The sequence below is a fragment of the Chiloscyllium plagiosum genome, unplaced genomic scaffold (assembly GCF_037043375.1).
Source record: "Chiloscyllium plagiosum isolate Xiang-an unplaced genomic scaffold, Cpla_swu_hap1 HiC_scaffold_17, whole genome shotgun sequence".
In the NCBI taxonomy this organism is placed as follows: Eukaryota; Metazoa; Chordata; class Chondrichthyes; order Orectolobiformes; family Hemiscylliidae; genus Chiloscyllium; species Chiloscyllium plagiosum.
In genome coordinates, this window is record NW_028270155.1 from 58385913 (window position 1) to 58406532 (window position 20620).

General features: G+C 43.6%; 1 protein-coding gene across 5 annotated transcripts in view; it reads right to left on the bottom strand.

The window, feature by feature from the left end:
* fhod1 (formin homology 2 domain containing 1) overlaps nt 1–20620 on the bottom strand; it is a 320810-nt gene that overhangs the window by 115996 nt on the left and 184194 nt on the right. For all 5 annotated transcript variants that reach the window (XM_043707127.2, XM_043707126.2, XM_087995958.1 and 2 more), the window contains one exon: nt 15532–15626. In XM_043707127.2, coding sequence (XP_043563062.2) covers nt 15532–15626 — 95 coding nt within the window. The remainder of the gene's footprint in view (nt 1–15531; nt 15627–20620) is intronic.

Consider the following 20620-nt stretch of genomic DNA (forward strand, 5'->3'; position numbering starts at 1 on the left):
TATATATTCCACAAACAGATTTAAAAAGGTAAAGGTGATAAAAGAGGTAGCAAGGGCAACAAAGGAAATATGGAAAGAAACCTGCCAGATGATCAAAGGCCAAACAAAAACCTATTTCATAGACATTTGGTAGACAGTGATTTTTCCCAAGACTCCAATGTGAGGACCACTGCTTTTTTGATGCATATAAATAACTTGAATATCAGACCACAGAATAAAACCTCGAAATTTCCAACAATACCAAATTTGGAGATGTGGCATACAATGTGGATGGTGCCAATCAACTACAACAAGTTATGAATAAGGGGCAGGATGGAACCTAACACCTGATGAAGGGCTTATGCCCAAAACGTTGACTCTCCTGCTCCTCGAATGCTGCCTGACTGGCTGTGCTTTTCCAGCACCACACTTTGACATCAGTGGAAGTGTGAAGGATTAGAGAGAGGCAACATGGACTTAATTGCACAATTCTGATCATTGTGTCCAGTTATAATCCCCATAACTTCAGAAGAATGTGACATCCCTTCAGACAGTGCAGAGGCAATGAACCAGAATGGTTCCAGTCTTGAGGGATTTTAGAGAGTTTTGTTTTGGAAGCTGAGGTTGTACTCAGTGAAATTAAAGAGATTCAGGGAAGATTCTATAGAGAACAAAAGATCATGCCAGGTTTAAATCAGTTAAACAAGTAAAATATGTTGCCATAAGCTGATGGTACAAGGACTGGAGGACATAGACTTAAGGTTGTGTGTAGGGGAAATGTGAGGAAGAACATTTCTATAAAATGAATGCTGATGACCCAAAACCTGATACCATGAGGGTGGAAGTGAAGACAATTATTGATTCTGAAGGAACATTAATAGTTACTTGAGGGAAATAAATGTGTAGTGTTACAGGGATACAGCAAGGAAATGGGACTGACTCTAGAGTGTGTTGACAGCAGCTTGATTGCCAAATGGATTACTTATGGCTGTGATGAGCCTTATGAAAAAAGTATGGTGAGGAGTAACAGCTCACTGAATTGAAGGCAAATTATTGACCTGATTATGAAATGGGCTTAAGCAACAAGAATCTGACAGAAGGCACGTTCTGTGTTGGGCACTCAACTCTTCATTGTATGCATTAATGTCGTAAATGATGGGATAGAGAAATACATTTCCTAAACTGCTGACAACACAAAGACAGCCAGCAGTGTAAGCAGTGCAGAGAGTCATGATTCAGTTTACAAAGCACTGGTCAGATCATATCTGGAGTACAGTGAGCAATTCCATACATCACACCTTTAGGGGCTGATATAAAGACCTTTACCAGAATAAACCTGGACTTTAAGGATTAAATTATGAGGAGCTAAGACACAATCACGGTTGCATTTCTTGGAATTTAGAATATTCAAGGCTGATTTGATCCAACTTTTTAAAGTATTGTGTGGTACAGATAGGGTAGTGAGTCAGAGCTATTTCCGTTGGCTGCTACAGACATAGGGGAACAAATGGCTTCCTTGTGCAATTTTGTTATTCTGTCCTAGTTTGGATGTCTAGGACTGAGGGGTATGGTCTCTTGAAGTTAGCAAACACATGTATGTGAAAAGGGTAGTGGGAGTGTGAAACTATCTTCCTCAAATAGCAACTGATACCAGGTCAACAGTTAATTTTAAAAAGATTAATTGACATTTGCTCAAAGTTCTGAAAAGTTACGGGGACAAGGTTGGTGTATAAATTTAGATACAACGCAACAGAACTGAATCATTGAATGGTCACAGCACAGGAGGAGGAAATTCAGCCCATCAAATCCCTGCTGGCTTTCAGCAAGACTGTTTTAGATCAAGCCATGGCCCACCCCTTTCCCCATTTTCTCTCTTCAGGTGTTTTCCAATTCCATTTTCAAAACCACAATTGAATCTGCTCCCGCTGCCTCTTCAAGCAACAGATTCCAGATCTTAATGAAGAAAAGTAAAGTTTTCTTATGGTCCCTCTTGCAAATCATTTAATTGCGTGTCCTCAATTCTCAATCCTTCCAATGGGATCAGGTTCTCTATCTAACACTGTCTAGATCCCTCGCAAATCTGGGAATAAAGATTCCTCTCAACCTTCTCTGCTGTGTGAAGAACAGACCTAGCTTCTCCAACCTATCCATTCAGCTGAAGTCTCATATTTCAGGAACCATTCCTGTGACTTTTTCCTCAAGTGTAATGTCTAGAATTGCATATTTTACATCAATTTTGACTGACAAGTGTAAACGACATTGTATCGTTCTTGCATTTGTACTCAATGCCTCTATTTATAAAACAGGTGCTCCCATATTCCTATAATCATATTGCCAAGCAGTCCTGTAACCTTCAATAATTCATATAGGTGTATCCCCCATATCCCTACATTCCTGCACCTCCTTTAGAATTGTATTCTTGTCTTTATGTTACTGCTCCTCATTGCCCCTGACCAAAATATGTCACTTCACAATTCTCTGCAATACATTTTAACAGCCATGTGTGCACCTATTCCACATTCATTAGGCCCATTTGGAAAGAAGGAGAAATGGAGGGAGGAGGGATTTCGACAGTGAATTGCAAGGAATGGGTCTCAGTGCCTGAAGGTTTGGTTGTAAATGATGAAGCAAGGGAGAGGACAGCCAATGGTCAAAATGCCACAGTCAGAAATAGTGACAGGGGATGTTATGTAAAAACCACATCTTTATATTTATTTCAATTTTGGACTGCATTAAAAATGTAAGATCCTGCTTTAAAACAAGACAACTGTGCAAAGTGTTTACTGAAGTCTCATTTTGAGTGGTATGCAATGTTGACCTTTTTTTAAAATAGCAAGAGTCAGAGTGTAAGTGGACAAAATGGAGCCAATGGATTCTGAACTAAGGAACAATTGCTGTACAACTACTCTGATTGGCTCCTAACCAGGTGGAGAAAGTGAGGTCTGCAGATGCTGGAGATCAGAGATGGAAATGTGTTGCTGGAAAAGCGCAGCAGGTCAGGCAGCATCGAGGGAACAGGAGAATCGACGTTTCGGGCATTAGCCCTTCATTCCTGAAGAAGGGCTAATGCCCGAAACGTCGATTCTCCTGTTCCCTAGATGCTGCCTGACCTGCTGCACTTTTCCAGCAACACATTTCCATCTCCTAACCAGGTGACCACGAAACACCTAGCTTCAAAACAAAAGGCATCGGAAATCTGGGTGTGTGCATACAAGTGTATAGATAGGCACATCTAGCTTGGATGAGCTGGGTTTTCAGATTGTAAAGCCTTCAGTCTGAGACTGAAGTCTGGGACCTGGAATGGAGTTGGTGGAACTGCAGGTTTAGCATTCCTAATTTTTACATGAATCAAATTGCAGCATACCCAACCTAAATGTCAGACAAGTGCTCTGACAAATCAGAAGCAATGGAAGGAAAGAGAGAGATGATGCTGGGTGCGAGTGTATAACTGATAGTTGACCCCATGCCTGGAGAGGAGGCTAGTACCACGTGAGAATGGGGAGGGAGTAAAGGGTAGACTCTCAGAGGACTCTTGAGACAACATTACTAATTTGTGAAGAGAAGTCATTGCTATTGATGCTCTGGCTATGATCAAAGAGTACAAAGGGATTTCCTAATGAGGTGGACAAAAGTGAAAAGGCAACAGTTGGTGTGGGTTATCAAAAGCTGCAGAGATTACAGAGAGGCAAGCAGCAATAATATTCACAAATATATTTGAGACTTAAAAGGAAAGTACTGTGGCATGAATAGGAACTTGATTGGACAGATTCAAACAGGAAGTTGTAGCACATGGGACTTCGAGGATTTTGGAAAGAAAGGTTGGAGTTCAGACTGGGATATGGGTGGGTGGTGGGTTAATATATTAAGGAGGGGATGATGAAGGTTATTATAGAATCCCCTGTGTGGAAACAGGCCATTTGGCCTATCAAGTCCACACTGACCCTCCGAAGAGTATCCCACCCAAATCCACCTTGCCAACCCTATCCCTGTAACCCTGCATTTCCTATGACTAATCCACTTAACCAGCACATCCCTGGACTGTGTGGGCAATTTAGAATGGCCAATCCACATAACCTGCATTTCTTTGGACTGTGGGAGGAAACCAGAGCACCCGAAGAAACCCATACAGATACATGGAGAACATGCAAATCTCCATGCAGACAGTTGTCCAAGGGTGGAATCGAACCCGGTCTCTGGCGCTGTGAGGCAGCAGTGCTAACCACTAAGCCACTGTGCTGCCCATATCCTTGAGTAATATCCAAATAGTGGCCACCATTTCAAATATCAGTTAGGTAAGGGTCCCAAGAAGATCACATGCTATAATCCTATAGTGGGGCTCAAAAATCACAACCTTCTGACTCAAGGATGAAAGGTAGAACATTGGAGACTAGCCTTTATACACTTTAACTGTTGTTTACAGAGATGCACACTACACATCATATACTTCCAACAAACAATCTTTCTTCCAGCCTGTTCCATACATATTAACACAGGTAATCCTCAGTGAACACTCATTACATGAATAATTAACAGGAAGAAGGGCTTATGCCCGAAACGTCGATTCTCCTGTTCCCTGGATGCTGCCTGACCTGCTGCGCTTTTCCAGCAACACATTTTCAGCCATGAATAATTAACACCCAGTTGATCTCGATTAATAAGGGGTGGTAGAATTGGTTACTCTTGTCCCTACCCCTGAGCCAGGAAGCCCGGGTTCAAGACCCATCTATTCTGGGGGATGTATAAAAACATCCCCGAACAGACTCATTACAAAACACAGAACTGTGCGCTTAGGGCTGTTATGGCAGAGTGGTAGTATCCCTACCTCTGAGTAAGGAGAGCAGGGTTCAAGTCCCACCTGCTCCAGTGGTGTGTCCTAACATCTCTGACCAGGTTGCAAAAAAAGAACTGAGTGCTTAACCAAGCTGCCAGCATGGATAAACCAAAGATAAAATGGAAACGCTCTCAGTGGCAGCTTCAGTTTTATGAAACATGGAAAGCAGGCCTAGTCCTTCACTGCCAGAACGCAAATAGGAACTGAAACTTGTGCCTTTATTGTGCCGCACTTCCTAATTTAAAAAATATTCCTGCAATGTCATCACATTGATATCATTTTAAACCACATGCCTGTAAATAATGCAAGGCAATTATACTTCAATTCCATTCCTCTTCTCCTGCCCCATGTTGATGACTGTAATTAGTTACATGTCAGACTGAATAGCCCCCACCCCCACCATTCACTCTCTGTTGATTCAATGGTTTAGTCTCCAATTGAAAGGCCAACAAGATTTACACAAAGAATTAAGCAGTGTTTAATTTACACTTGCCAGCAGAGAGTCCCTTATTGTAGCCAAGCTTAAATATTTACAAAAAGACTGGAGTTTATGTACAGTTTAATAACAACCTCCAGTTTTAGCAGCCCAATCTTTCACTAGTTATGCTGCTGCCTGGTGTTTCAATGAGTACAGAAAAGAACCCCAGTATAGAGCAGTCATGCAACATTGTCTACCTTAAGATCTACATCACCCATCCGAATTGCTCTATGACCTGCATCATTTGCAGACCTCGTACACACTGAATACAAGCAAAAACAACTGCCAATAGAACTAAGCAGTTATAGTAAGCACAGCCAATAAATCCGAATTAACCTGATGTATAGGTGAAAGATTTTAAAAGCAGCCAGCAGGTGCACAGCCTCTGCTAATTTAGAAAACTACTTAAACAGATGTGTACAGGTTTGGGGTCTGGACTGTTTGCTAATATCCTCCCAACATGGTCAGCCAACAACCGATTGGACAACCATAGTGCACAGAGGCTGGCCCAAGCTCCGAGCTGGACTTGTGCCCCTCACTGAGAGGTTGCCCAGTGATCAGACAGCAGCTCCACCAGCACCAGGGATTTAACTAGTGGATGGTGCCGGTATTGCAAGCAGTCCTGCAATGGAGGCCCAAATGGGTCCAGACCAAAGGGGTCATTAGACGGAGAAGATTCAAGCACCTTAGGACGGAGGGGAGTTTGGGGAGGGGAGGTGTTTTAAATTACAGGTGAGGAGGAGGGAAGTGGGCGCTCCATCATGTAGGGATGGGGGAGGTGTCCCTGATGATCAAAGGACACAGTTAGAAAATAGCAACCCCTTCCTTCCACCCTTTAAAACGTCTTTATAAAAACATGCTGCCCACATCCGCCAACTGCCTGTGCCAACTGGAAGATGAAACGGGCAGGGTAATATTTGAGTCAACTGAGTGGTAATAAGCTCAGTTGAACTTTAATATATTTTTACATGAGGTGCCAATGTTGGCATCTGCCCCATCCCTTGCGCCCTCCCAACTGGTGGAAATGCCAGGCATTTACTCTGTACCCCTCATCCCTCCCACTCCCCTGCCAATAAGACATTTGACAATGGGATTATAAAATCCAACCCATTGTCCTTCTCAGTCATCTGCATTAACTTGGAGTTTACAGTTTAGATGCAATTAGGCTAAGTTCTTTGATAGAATGGATGTGCTTCAAAAGAAAAAGCTAGAAAGGGGCAATCATTGCCTCACTTAAATACACTTGAATTAAAAATAGAAAGTATTGCATTTAATATCAGATAGCTAAACAAAAATAAATCATTTATCTAGTGTGTGCAGTTATTTTGCAGTCTGATCGAACAACCCAGCCAGCCATAGTTAAACATACACACAGACACTACACAGACCTCAAGTCAGACCAAACTGAAGTGGGCTGGAACACTTGAACAAAGCGCCAGCTCAGCTTCTTCTGATGGACGCCAAAGCCAGGCCACCCATCGTCTTTGAGTGCATCCATCATCTCCAGCAGTAGTTTTGTTTGACTCAACTATGATTGCTGATGACCAAATCATGATATTAGTCTGCAATGTAAAAGATGCTGCACGCACCCCTGCTCAAGCTTAAAATATTACAATTCCAATAGCCAAGCGCTTTGCGACTAATTGTCTGTAAAATATTCTGTAAATCTGCATTCGTAGTTGGCACATTTTGAATCAGCACCTCAGGAACGCTAATATTCTCTGCCCAGATTAGCAACATTAAGGCACAGAAACCTAAAGACTTCTCAACCCACAACCTTCGCGAATTATCAAAGAAAATCACTTCAATACAAACATACAACATCAATGGGCAAAATAAAATCAGCCTGCCGAGACTGTTGCATACTCCAGATGGCTGCAGCTCTAAGACCAGGCACTTCTAGTCTAGCTGGCAACCATGTAATCTCCTGCAAGAGGCAAAAATAAGGAAATCCAGGACCAATAGGGAGAAAGAAAAAACACTTTGGAATTTCTTTTCCCCTCAGGTGATTAAAACCTGTCCAGGAGATCCCATGGACTGAGTGTTGCTTTCCCTCGAAGTAATGTATTATAGAAAATTTTACTTTATCTTTCAACATCTTGTTCAGATGCCTTACTTTCCTAATGTTTTTGAACATGCTTTGTAAACTAGGTTTAGAAAAAGCCATGTTGCTTCATCTTTCTTGACTAGGCTACTCTACGCAAAGACATCATAATTCTGCCACTGGAGCCATTCAGGCTGCAACAGGTGGAGATTTGGTTTAAAAGCAGTTATAGAGTCATAGAGACGTACAGCATAGAAACAGACCCTTCGGTCCAACCCGTCCATGCCGACCAGATATCCCAACCCAATCTAGTCCCACCTGCCAGCACCAGGCCCATATCCTTCCAAACCCTTCCTATTCATATACCCATCCAAATGCCTCTTAAATGTTGTAATTGTACCAGCCTCTACCACTTCCTCTGGCAGCTCATTCCATACACGTATCACCCTCTGTGTGAAAACGTTGCCCCTTAGGTGTCTTTTATATCTTATCCCTTTCACCCTAAACCTATGCCCTCTAGTTCTGGACTCCACAACCCCAGGGAAAAGACTTTGTCTATTTATCCTATCCATGCCCCTCATAATTTTGTAAACTTCTATAAGATCACCCCTCAGCCTCCGACGCTCCAGGGCAAACAGCCCCAGCTGTTCAGCCTCTCCCTGTAGTTCAGATCCTCCAACCCTGGCAACATCCTTGTAAATCTTTTCTGAACCCTTTCAAGTTTCACAACATCTTTCTGATAGGAAGGAGACCAGAATTGCACGCAATATTCCAACAGTGGCCTAACCAATGTCCTGTACAGCCGCAAAATGACCTCCCAACTCCTGTACTCAATACTCTGATCAATAAAGGAAAGCATACCAAACGCCTTCTTCACTATCCTATCTACCTGCAACTCCACTTTCAAGGAGCTATGAACCTGCACTCCAGTTCTTGTGTTTATGAGAGGAGTGATGTTCAGAGTTAAGTGGTGTGCACTCTGTATATGACTGCAGAATAGCTGTAGAACAGAGGATGGCCAGAGCCATTCAGCCCACTGAGTCCCTGCAAGAACAGAAAGATATAAAGTTGCCACAGTCGTACCAGATCTTGGGCTGCTCTCTCATGAGAGAAAGAGAGAGAGACAGAGAGAGAGAGAGACAGAGACAGAGACAGAGACAGAGAGAGAGAGACAGAGAGAGAGAGACAGAGAGAGAGAGAGAGACAGAGAGAGAGAGAGAGACAGAGAGAGAGAGAGACAGAGAGAGAGAGAGACAGAGAGAGACAGAGACAGAGACAGAGACAGAGAGAGAGAGAGAGAGAGAGACAGAGACAGAGACAGAGACAGAGACAGAGAGACAGAGAGACAGAGACAGAGAGAGAGAGAGACAGAGAGAGAGAGAGACAGAGAGAGAGAGAGACAGAGAGAGAGAGAGACAGAGAGAGAGAGAGAGACAGAGAGAGAGAGACAGAGAGAGAGAGACAGAGAGAGAGAGACAGAGAGAGAGAGACAGAAAGACAGACGACAGGTGGTTGTTCTACCCAAGGGTCACCATATCTCAGGCAAGGGGACAGTTTGAGAAGGAGGGCCCTTCATAGTGACCCCAGTTGTTGTGGGAATTGAACGCACGCTGTTGGTATCACTCTGCCTTTCAAACCAGCTGTCCAGCTGACTGAGTTAACCAGCCTCCTGCAAGACTAACACATTCCACAAGAGTAACTCAATTAGTCCCACTCCCTGTCTTTTTGCTGAGCCCCGGGAGGTTGCATATATACCCGATAAGAAACTATTTCCCTTTAAATGTTTTGATTTATTGTGCTTTCACTGCATACTAAGGCAGTGTATCCTGGATGCAAAAGAGTCCCTGCGTAAAAAAGCCTTTCCTCATGTCACTTTTAGATTTTTACCACTCCTTTTAAATCAGTGTCAAATGTTTCTCAAACGTTCCATTAATAAGAACAGTTTCTCTCTTGAGAGAGAGTACAGATCTCTCATGATTTTGAAACTTTTCCATCAGATAAACTCAGAAATTGGAAACTGCATCTGGATTGCTTCAGTACCTGAGAAGTTGAGAATGGTGCTGAACACAGCAATCATTGTTGACCATTCCCACTTCTGACCTTATGATGAAGGGAAGGTCAGTGATGAAGCAGCTGAAGATGGTTGGGCCTAGGACACTACCCTGAGGTATGTCCTAGAACTGAGATGACTAAGCTCCAACAACTACTTTGCTCAATTCTGTTTCCCTCTCCACAAGTGCTGCCTGACCTGCTGAATTTCTCCAGCATTTTCTCTATTTGTTTGATCTTTCCTGATGCTTGATCTAACTCCAACCACAAAGAAGTTTCCCTTTGATTCCCAATGGCTCCAGATTTTCTTGGTCTCCTTTGAGCCACACTGGATCAAATGTGGCCTTGACATCAAGGGCTGTCACTCTCACCTCTCCTCTGGAATCCAGCTATTTTGTCCATGTTTGAAGCAAGGCTGTAATGAGGTCAGGAGCTGAGTGGCCCTGGCGGAACCCAAACTGGGCGTCACTGAGCAGGTTATTGCTGAGCAGATGCTGTTCATAGCACTAATGATGTTATCTTCCCAACACTTGACCAATTTTTGAGAGTTGACTAAAGTCAGAAATTTCTTCTGAATTTTTGTGTACAGGACATACCTGGGTAACATTCCATATTGTCGGGTAGATTTAGCCATGCTGGCAGAGCTTGGGTAGGGAGCAACAAGTTCTGGAACACAAGTCTTCAGTACCATTGCTCGAATGCTGTCAGGGCCCATTGCCTTTGCAGTATTCAATGCCTCCACCTGTTTTGTGATATCACATGGAGTCAATCAAGTTGACTGAAGACTAATATTTGTGATGCTGGAAACATAAGTTGGGCCAAAGGGCCTGTTTCCATGCTCTATGAATCTACAACACTGGGAGGAGGCCGAGATGGATCATCCAAGTGGCACGTATGGCTGAAGATTACTGTGATTGCGTTTTACACTGATGATCAGTGTAACTGTTATAAAGAAGAATAACTGGACTCAAAACATTAGCTCTATTTTCTCTTCACAGATGTGCCAGACTTGCTGAGTTTCACCAGCAATTTCTGTTTTTGTTTGTTTCAGATCTCCAGCATCTGCTGTTTTATTTTAATGATTTTTATATATTATTGTAATCGTCCATCATAGCTGAACAGAGGGACTGTAACTTAATGATCTATTGGGGGGTCACGAAAGGAGCTGGTCAGTACTGTGTGCTCTATTGTACAGTCTGTTAACATAATTGTCACAGCTTCATATCCCTACTTACTCTTTCAAACCAAGACAGTAAAAATTGCACTTGTACAATAATAATGTGCACTGTTCAGTTCCTGTGCTTTCATGTAAGCTATAAAGGGTTTTCCAGCTAATCCTCACCACTGGAAGTGCGCTCATGTTCATGAGAAGAACCAATGAAAAGAGTCACCAAACTATGATCATTCACAGAGAAAATGTACCAAGTGGTTTTTTAACAATTTATTTTACTACAAAAGAACTCACTGCTTCTACATTAACTGACAGCAAAGTGGTCACAGCAACGGATTCCAAGGAGACTAGCAAACATGCCGCAAAAATGTAACATCTTTTCATCTAAAAATCAATAAACTGAAACTGGAATCAATTACTTCTCAACTGGTCTGCAAGGGACAGTAAATGCTATAAAGCAGGCAACATTACAGAATCAAATGTGTTTTGGGAATGAAGATGAAAGATTTGATTTACAATGGCTTACATTCTTACGATGGACTGGAAACAATCAAGGAGCAAGAATTTGAGATCAGAAGCTGGCTGGGTTGTAGGAAGCAGCAGGTACAAGTTATGGCAAGTGATTCTGGCAGGCAGGAGGAGGAGAGACGACAAGATAGATTGCGTGGACTCCTCCTGTTTCTAATCTAAGTCAGTGACTTGGGGCTTAGCTTTTAGCCCTCAATCGTGGCAGAAGCTATTTGGTCCCCCAAACCTGCTCCACCGCTTGATGAGATCATAACTGATGTGATCTGCCGTGCGTATGTGTGCACATGCACTTGTGCATGCATGTATGTCTGTGTGTGTCCGTGTCCGTGTGTGTGTGTCCGTCTGTGTAGGTGGGTGCTTGGAGATCCTGCCTGACTAGATGTAGCAGTAGCTGCAGGCTGCCCTGTGAGATATTTAAGCTTGCTTCCTTCACCCCCCCCCCAGCAGTTATGGCCTAGCTGCAAACAATACTGTTAATTTTAAACAAAGCTGAAGAGAAGCTGCCTCCATTTTAAAATACACTCCCCCTCATTGATCCTGCTTTCAAGTTGGAAAACCTTTGGCCCCATTAAGGCTGACGGGGGAATGGGGGAAAATTCAGAAACACCGAATACATTCGTTCAATTCACAGGTAACGCTAAACCCACTCAGAAGAACTGAAAAAGCAGGAAGCAATTGAGTTTGATGAGACATCCAAAGATCCACAAAAGGAACTACCAAAATAATAGAAGATAAACTTTGGGAAAGCAAACACAGGGAATGACACACAGAAAGCACAGATATCCTATGAATGATGTTAACCGAGCTGGAGTGAAGATGAAACAGATCTAAGGGAACACTAAGGGTCAGCCTTTAACATTTCCAACCATTTCTGAGCACCAAGTAATAAAGCAAATTGAGTCATGTCCCTAAATCAGCAGAGTTTGAACTGGAGAAGTTATCATTGAGCCGTAATGTGCTCTGCTCATACTTAACGACAATTCCAGGTTTTACCTCAGAAACACAACCAAGTCACTCAAACTCTGAAGGACTAAAGGCTCATCTCCAGTGGAAGAGAATTGCATTATGAGCAAAGATGACAAAACTTTGAAAAGGGATCATTATAAATAAATACAATAAAGGATCTGGAGAAAGTAAACACCCAGCCCTAACTTGAAGGATAACTGTAAATCAAGGCAACAAGACAGAAGGTCAAACTGGAGAACTTAGGATTGATGTCAAGAGATTTGTAATCACCCAAAGAATGATTAAACATTTAACACAAACTTTCAGGTGCAAAAAGACTTCTGAGTCACAATAAATTACTGGACCGTGTCTCCGTTTTTCTTGATGTATGAGGTGTGTAGCCCATTATTTAGCATGTGTAACCTGAAAACAATATTAAAGAGTGACAGAACAGCTGGAAACAGCAATAGAGTAAAATTCAAACACAACCCTGGCCATAAAAATTGTACAACTAACAGCAGGCTATAAGCATTATGTCTTGGGGCAGAGAGAGAAACATTAGGCTTTCTGTTGTGCATTTTGATGCACTGAGCATTGTGGAGATAGGCTCAGCAGAATACACAGGAATTCCAGGGTAATACCAGGATGCTGCTAGCACTGCTCCCGAGATAAGGAAGGCAAATACTTACTATCTTCAATGGGACGAATAACTGAAATCATAGCAAATTAGGTATATTAGGATAGAAAGGAACAACTTTTACCATGCAGGTTAGAAGTTGGTAACAGCATATCAAGTGAACTTTCCAAAATTTCTGGATTGAGGAAATTCTCATTGACAATGTACAGAATTACCTGCTGTTTGGGTAAACGCCATTGCAAGTTACTGGTTGCCCCAAAAAGACAACTGTAAGAAGATTCACGAAGGACTGAAAGAGGGTGTACATGAGTTATCAAGGCAACCCATGTTGAGCCTTGAAAGCATTTCTCACATTCACTGGCAGTTGATAAAAATAAAAGCAAACGCTGGCAGGAACTATAGAAAACACAGCGTCTTGTGATGCCTAGACTGCCAATATCCCAGCGTAAATTGGAGGTGCGAACAGGGACCTTGTAGAATTCCCAATGTATCAGACTCAGAAGGAATTCCATGGAAAATGATATTTCCTTACACCAGGAACCCTCCAAAAGTCTCCATTAGACTGAAGACTTCACAGGTTTCCAACAAAATTAAGTAAAATAGTTGTTCAGGAAAAGTTAGATTATTAAATATATAATCCAACGCCTGTGTAACTATACAATTGAACCCATACTTACCTCATACCCCCCCCAGACCATTACATGCTGTAGGATCTGATACCACACACCTCTCCTCTTCTCTCCTCTCCTCCCCTCCCCCTCTCCCGCCCCCCCCCCACCCCACCCTCCCACCACCACCCACATGTTGTTAACTTATGCTGGTTGTCTTCTGCTAATTTAAATACTGCAATGTCTAAGAAAGCAATGCTTCCTTTCTGTGTTGTAGCTTTAAGTTTCATGGAGGGCTGATAGTTACTGAGGGTGTGGATGAGTCATTTCAATTCTGCTTCTTTGTGAGTGCAAAGACCCTGTATGTCAACACAAACACAAAAAGCAACGTGACTGTATCACCTAATAAATAACAATAAATAATGAGAATGACAGGGGAGATCCTGAGAACTGAAAAGCAGACCCCATCAAAAAAAATTGCGCCCAATGATAACATTCAAAATGTGCCTGAAATAAAGCACTTTGGGACTTGCCAAGTTCTTGAAAGTTAGAAATCACACAACACCAGGTTATAGCCCCAAAAGCTAGTGCTTCCAAATAAACGTGTTGGACTATAACCTGGTGTTGTGTGATTTCTAACTTTGTACACCCCAGTCCAACACTGGCATCTCCAAATCAAGTTCTTGAAAGGCACTATATAGATTCAAATCATATTTTCTCAGTAAGTCTAAAACTCAAAAATACTGATTCAAAACTGGATTTGTTGATGGTAGGCCATAAAACGTAGGAGTAGAAGTAGGTCACTTAGCCATCAATTCTGCCCCATTGCTCAATGGGATTATGGCTGATCTCAATATTCAACTCCACTTTTCTGTCTTTTCCCCATAGCCCCTGGTTCCCTCACTGATTAAAAATCTGTCGATCTCAGCCTTGAATATATTGAATGACCTACCCTCAACAGACCTCTGTGATAAAGAATCCCACGGACTCACAACCGTCTGAGAAAGGAAAATCCTCATCTGTTTCATATGGGTGACCCCTTATTCTGGGATTGTGCCCTCTGCTCCTGGATAACATTCCCTTGGATTCCCTTACTAGCTGAGTGTGCTTTCGAGCCCTATGTACAGCAGCCACTCTTACGGAATTGGAAGTCAAAGCCACAATCAGTGTGCTCCATATATGAGCAGATTAGAGAGACTCTCTCACAAAGGGAAATAACCTCTCCGCATTGACACTGGCAAGTCTTCTCAAAATCTTATTTCTTTCAATAAGGTCTCCTCTCATTCTTTTAAACTCCAATGAGTACATGGGAGGCATGGTGTCTCATTGGTTAGCAATGCTGCCTCACAGTACCAGAGACCTGGATTCGATTCCAGCATCGGGCGATGGTCTGTGTGGAGTTTGCACATTTTCTCTGTGTCTGTATGGGTTTCCTCCAGTGCTCCGGTTTCCTCCCACAGTCCAAAGGTGTGGAGGTTAAGTGGATTGGCCCTGGGAAATTGCCCATAGTGTCCAGGGATGTGTGAGGTAGGCAGATTAACCATTGGAAATGCAGGGTTGCGGAGCTATGGGGATAGAACGGGATGCTCTTCGCTGGGTCAGTGTTGACTCAATGGACTGAATGGCCTCTATCTACACTATAGGGATTCTATCATTGCAGAGAGAGTCCAGAGCACAGGCACTCAACCTCTCCACACATGAAAAATCTTCTGAACTCTGGATCGGCCAAGTGAACCTTCGCTGGATTGTCTCCAGTGTCAGGATATCTTTCCTTAGATGAAGGGATCAGAACTGGTCACAATAGTCCAGGGTAGCATTAGGATTTCTATGGAAATGGAAACCAATGAATGCCAATGAGAAAATAAATTGAATGTCAGAGAATTTGAGACTCACCTCAAAGTGGAGGGAGTGACTGATGTCAGACCAGCGAGATACAAATTCCAACCCCCACATTGCCTTGGTGAGGGATGAGTCGAGAGTGTGGTGCTGAAAAAGCACAGCAGGTCAGGCAGCACCCAACGAGCAGGAGAATCAACATTTCAGGCAAGAGCCCTTCACCTAGAATCCTGATGAAGGGATCTTGCCCGAAACACCAGTGCTCCTGTTCCTTGGATGCTGTCTGACTGGCTGTGCTTTTCCAGCACCACACTCTCGACTCTGATCCCCAGCATCTGCACTCCTCACTTTCTCCTCCTTGGTGAAGGGTGCAACAGAATCTCAAGATTAAACAAACTTGCAAACTAGTCACATACAGCTTTTACCTTGTTAATGAGTGTCATGGTGAAGACAAGCAGCTCAGAATCAGCTCCATTCTTCTCCTCCAGAATTTCAACTAAATTTGTCCATGTCTTTGTGCCTGCAGAAAGGAAGGATTTTAACATGGTTACATGTCAGACGAAAAAGTCATAGCAAAATATTGGAGACAATTTGATTATACCCAGCATCAGGATAAATTCTAACTGCAGAGTTAAGAGACACAGCTACATTACTCTTACACAAACCATCAATACATAAAATTTCAAGTGACACTTTAATACATTTAACCATACAATGTAGACGGTGACCATTCAGCCTTGTTGAAAGAACTATTTGTCTGCCCTATCGTTTCCCCACAGAACCTGTGAATGCTTCTGCTTTAGCTATTTATCCATTTCCCATTTGAAATTCCGAATTGCTGGCACCATCCTGTCAGGTGATCCATTCCAGAGTATTACTGGCCACTGATTTAAAAAAATAATAAATTTGCTTCTCTCCCTGATTCTTTTGGTATCTACACTGAAGCACATGAATATGAACTGCACTAATATCAGCCAAGTGTGGTATTTACCCGAAAGTCAGATGGTCATTCTCTGGATCAGATGGCAGGCGGCATTTGACGTCTTGTATTTTAGTTACATTTGGCATATACGAATAAAGTCATCAATTGTACCTTACTTTAATGAACAGCAGCAAAACTCCATCAGAAACAAGCATTATCAGCAAGGATATGGTGAGAAGATGGTTTTCTTGGGTGGTGGGGGTCTGGGGCCCAAGGGGGCACAGTCTGAGAGTAAGGGATAGCTAATCAGGAAGAGTCTCTCCACTCAGAGGGAGTGAAGACACAAACCATCGCCTCTTTTCACAGCACGCTGCTGCTATGTTCTGATATTTACCAGTCCTGAATCCCACACAGCCATACTGTCAATCAGTAAGTACAGAAGAAAGGTTTGAGATGAGGGTGCTGGGACGGTAGGAATAGGACACCAGTTGAGCAGGCTGACTGGGAGCTAGGTAAGTAGTGACCCAACTGGGTAGGAGATGGAGGGCTGGAGGGAACGCCAGATGAATGGGTGTCAGTGTGCCTGGTGGCAGGGTGCCAGGTGGGAAAAGGTAACATGTCAAGTGTGTAAATGCCAGGGTGTAAGCTGGTAAGAGGGGGAAGGTAAGTGAGGCAGTAGGCTAGTGCAGAAATCAGCAGGGAGGGTCAGTGTCAGCTCCTGCAAGGGTATACGGTAAGGTGCAGCAGAGAAGTGGAGCTTCGAGTGTGTTTCTGTGCATGTGTCTACGTGTCAGTATGTGTATTTCCACACGTGTGCCTGTGTATGTGTGTCTCTGTGTAAGTGAGTCTGTGTGTATGTTTGTGTGTCTGTCTGTGAGAGTGGGTGTATGTGTGCACATGAGCGTGTGTGTGTGTAAGTCTGTGTGTGTCCACCTGTGTCATTGTGTACAAACTGAGGGAAGTGGGAGTTGAGTCCAGTGGTAGGGTAATGGGAGTGTTGGGTGTGGAGTGGCGAAGGGGAGTTGGATCTGCGGCAGGGATTGTAGGGCTGGTTGCAGAATGGGACAGCTGAGGAATCGGGTCAGAGTCTGGGAGTGTATGGTGTCTGGGGAAGCTGTGGTCAGGGCTGTGTGAACTTAGTGTGGGGCCATTTGAATAGTTACTCAGGAGTTAGGCTACATATTAGAGTCATTATTAAATTGTCTGTTACATGATGTTAGACTCGGAGTCTAACTACGTATAGTCTAACTTTTCATCTATTTCAGTGGGACGCTCTGAACTTTCCGATTTAGTTGGAGATTTTCCGAGGGCTCCAGGTGTAGAGGAATTAACCAGCAACAGGAATTTCCTAAGCAATTCCTCCAGAGTGTGGTACACTGAAGATTTTGGAAGGTCCCCATGTACATCTCCTGCCTTTGCTGGAATAACAACTGGCTGACCGTTGGAGAATTCACCCCAACAAGTGTCGAACAAAGAACTACCTGGTGCAGTTGTCTAGTATGTACCCATCCCATTAGTCTGTGTGACAGAATGGTCAGACACAGCTATGTTTCGGGTTTTGGAAATGAGCCAATAAGGAATGAGACATCTGGCCTGGGCGAAGCGGAAATATTCAGCAGGCAAACCATGGCTGGGTTCCCCAGCACGCCTCTACCTACTGGAGAGAGACATGTGCTGCAGGACGCCAAAAACACAATGGGGACAGAGTTCTGAACAGGCAGCGTGGAAATGCAATGCATATTTGTTCCATTGCTCGGTGCCACCATCAGAACTTTCAAACAAGCACCAGGATACAGCTTGGCTGGTGTCCAGAAAGGGATACTCCCTGTTAGCTCCTACCTGGAGTTTCTCCACATTTAGACAATGCACTTAAGGCAGCTCTGATTGGAGGGTGGGGTGGGGTGGGGAGGGGAGGGGAGGGAGGGGGAGAGACAGGTCAATAGTCACCTTCTTCAGGAACGTGCCTTTGCAGGGGCTGGGAGGAGACGCAGTGGGTGTGTCATGGCAACTCTATGATGCAGGGACTCGCTGTTCACCGGACTGTTCCCTGTGACACATACTGAGATAAACAAACAAACACCAACAAAAGCTGTCAACTCGGTTATTTAGAGAGCTGTTGATTACTGGGTGGTATAGGCTGGTACTTTCCAAAGTCTGGGATAAGGTGGTGAAAGGGTATGACAAAACCCCACCAAGGCTCAATGAGGAAGGCCATTCCCTCAGGTCCTCTGGGCAATGTGAGGCTGGAAACAATGTAAAACCCTTCAAACCGAATAAGTGACATGCTTAAATGTTGTAAATAAAACCTAGTAATCTCAATGTAGTGAGACACTTTAGTGGGTTATTTTTAATTTATTTGAGGGATGTCAGCATCACTGGCTGGCCAGCATTTATTACCTGTCCTGAATTGCCCTTGACAAGGTGGTGGTGAGCTGCCTTCTTGCACTGCTGCAGTCCATATGCTGTGGGTAGACCCACAATGTCCTTAGAGAGGGAATTCTAAGATTTTGACCCAGTGAAGGAACTGCCAATGTATTTCCAAGTCAGGCTGGTGACTGACTTGGAGGGGGAACTTGCAGGTTGTGGTGTTTCCATGTATCTGTTACCCTTGTCCTTTGAGATGGAAGTGATTATGGGTTTGGTGGTGCTGTCTAAAGATTTTCAGTGAATTTCTGCAATGCATCTTGTAAATAATACACACTGCTGCTACTGAGTGTCATTGGTGGAGGGAGTGGATGTTTGTAGATGTAATGCCAATAAAGCGGGCTGCTTTGTCCTGAATGATGTCAAGCTTGAGTGTTTTTGGAATGGGGAGTATTCCATCACACTCCGGACTTGTGCTTTATGGATGGTGGACAGGCTATGGGGAGTCAGGAGGTGAATTACTCACCATAGAATTGTTAGCCTCTGACCTGCTCTGGTGGTGAGTCCAGTTGGGTTTTTGGTCAATGGTAACTCCTCCCACGATGTTGATAGCGAGTGATTCAGTGATAGTAATACCATTGAGTGTCAAGGGGTGGAGATGGTCATTACCTGATATTTGTATGGTGCAAATGTTATTTGCCACTTGTCAGTCCAAGCCTGGATATTGGCCAGATCATTTGGATATGGACTGTGTCAGTATCTGAGGATTGTCCAATGGTGCTGAACAGTGTGCAACTATTGGTGAACATCTCCACTTCTGACCTTATGATGGAGGGAAGGCCATTGATGAAGCAGATGAAGATGATTGGGCTGAGGACACTCCCCTGAGGAACTCCTGCAGGGATGACCTGGAGCTGAGATGATAAACCTCCAACAATCACAACCACCTTCCTATTTGGCAGGCATGGCCCCAACCAGCTAGGAGTTTGCCCCACTGATACCCACTGATTCCGGTTTTGCTAGGGTTCCTTGTTGCCACACTTGGTCAAATTCAGCCTCAATGTCAAGGGCTGTCACTGTCACCTCACCTCATGTGGCACAATGATGGTATTCTTGCTTCTGAGCCATAAGGTCTGGGTTCAAGTCCCACCTGTGCTTGGAGGTGTGTCACAGGCATGTCTGAACAGGATGTTCAAAAATAATGTGTGAGGCACTTTAGAATATCACACTTTACATTAAAATAAACTGATCTGATTTGCACTTTATGTAATGAGAACCTTAAACTGTTATGTAATGTTTGAATAAAATACACTGTGGAAAACAAAGTGCCAGGATAAAGGTATGAACCCAATTCCACAGCTCACCACGTCATCCTTGGCCACATCATCATATTCACAACCTGATTGCACTGAACTTATCGAAGGCCCCTGCTATAATTTCTTTAGTAATAGCAAACAAATATTTTCCCTGGGAGAGACGCTCACCTACAGTTTCCTGCTTTCTGGCTCCCTTTTTCAAATCTTCCAATCTAATGGGACCACTCACGATTGAAGGACATTTTGGAAAATTAAAAATAATGGATTAACCATTTCACTTGCCACTTCTTTTAACACTTAAGGATGAAGTCCATCAGGGCCCAGACATTATGAGGAACAACCAATAAGAAACCCAGTAAGATCACCAGGAAAGATGGGAGTGACTGTAGCCAATTACCGTACACATTTATTGCCTTCTTCAACTGCACAGTTATTGGCAATCAGCTAATGTTAGTGGTGGTGAAAACCAGCTCATAGCTAACTGTAAGAATGGGAGTAAACCAGTCAGCCGAGGATACATGCTCTCCTATTGAATTAGCTTGTGACTGATCTGCATCTTCACTCCATTATTCAGCAGCTCGGTTCCACATTCTTTGCCCTTGCCTGACAAGAATCTATCAGCAAGTTTTCCCATTGCATTTAGATACCAGTCCCAAATGCTCTGATCATCTGCTAAGAATTAACCCACACAATGTTCAGTTTCTCACCACCGTTCTCCCCTCCACACCCCACCTCCCCGCAATCCTGATGCCGGCTCATTTAAGTCAGGGCTGCTGGCCTGTGGCCTGCATTAAAAATCGGTCAAGTACAGAATTCCTGCAGCCAGCCTGCCAGATTGTATCAGGGTGCAGAACTTTTTAACAGCTGCAACGATAAACAAATGGTGTAGCCGACGTTCAGCACAGTGAGTCA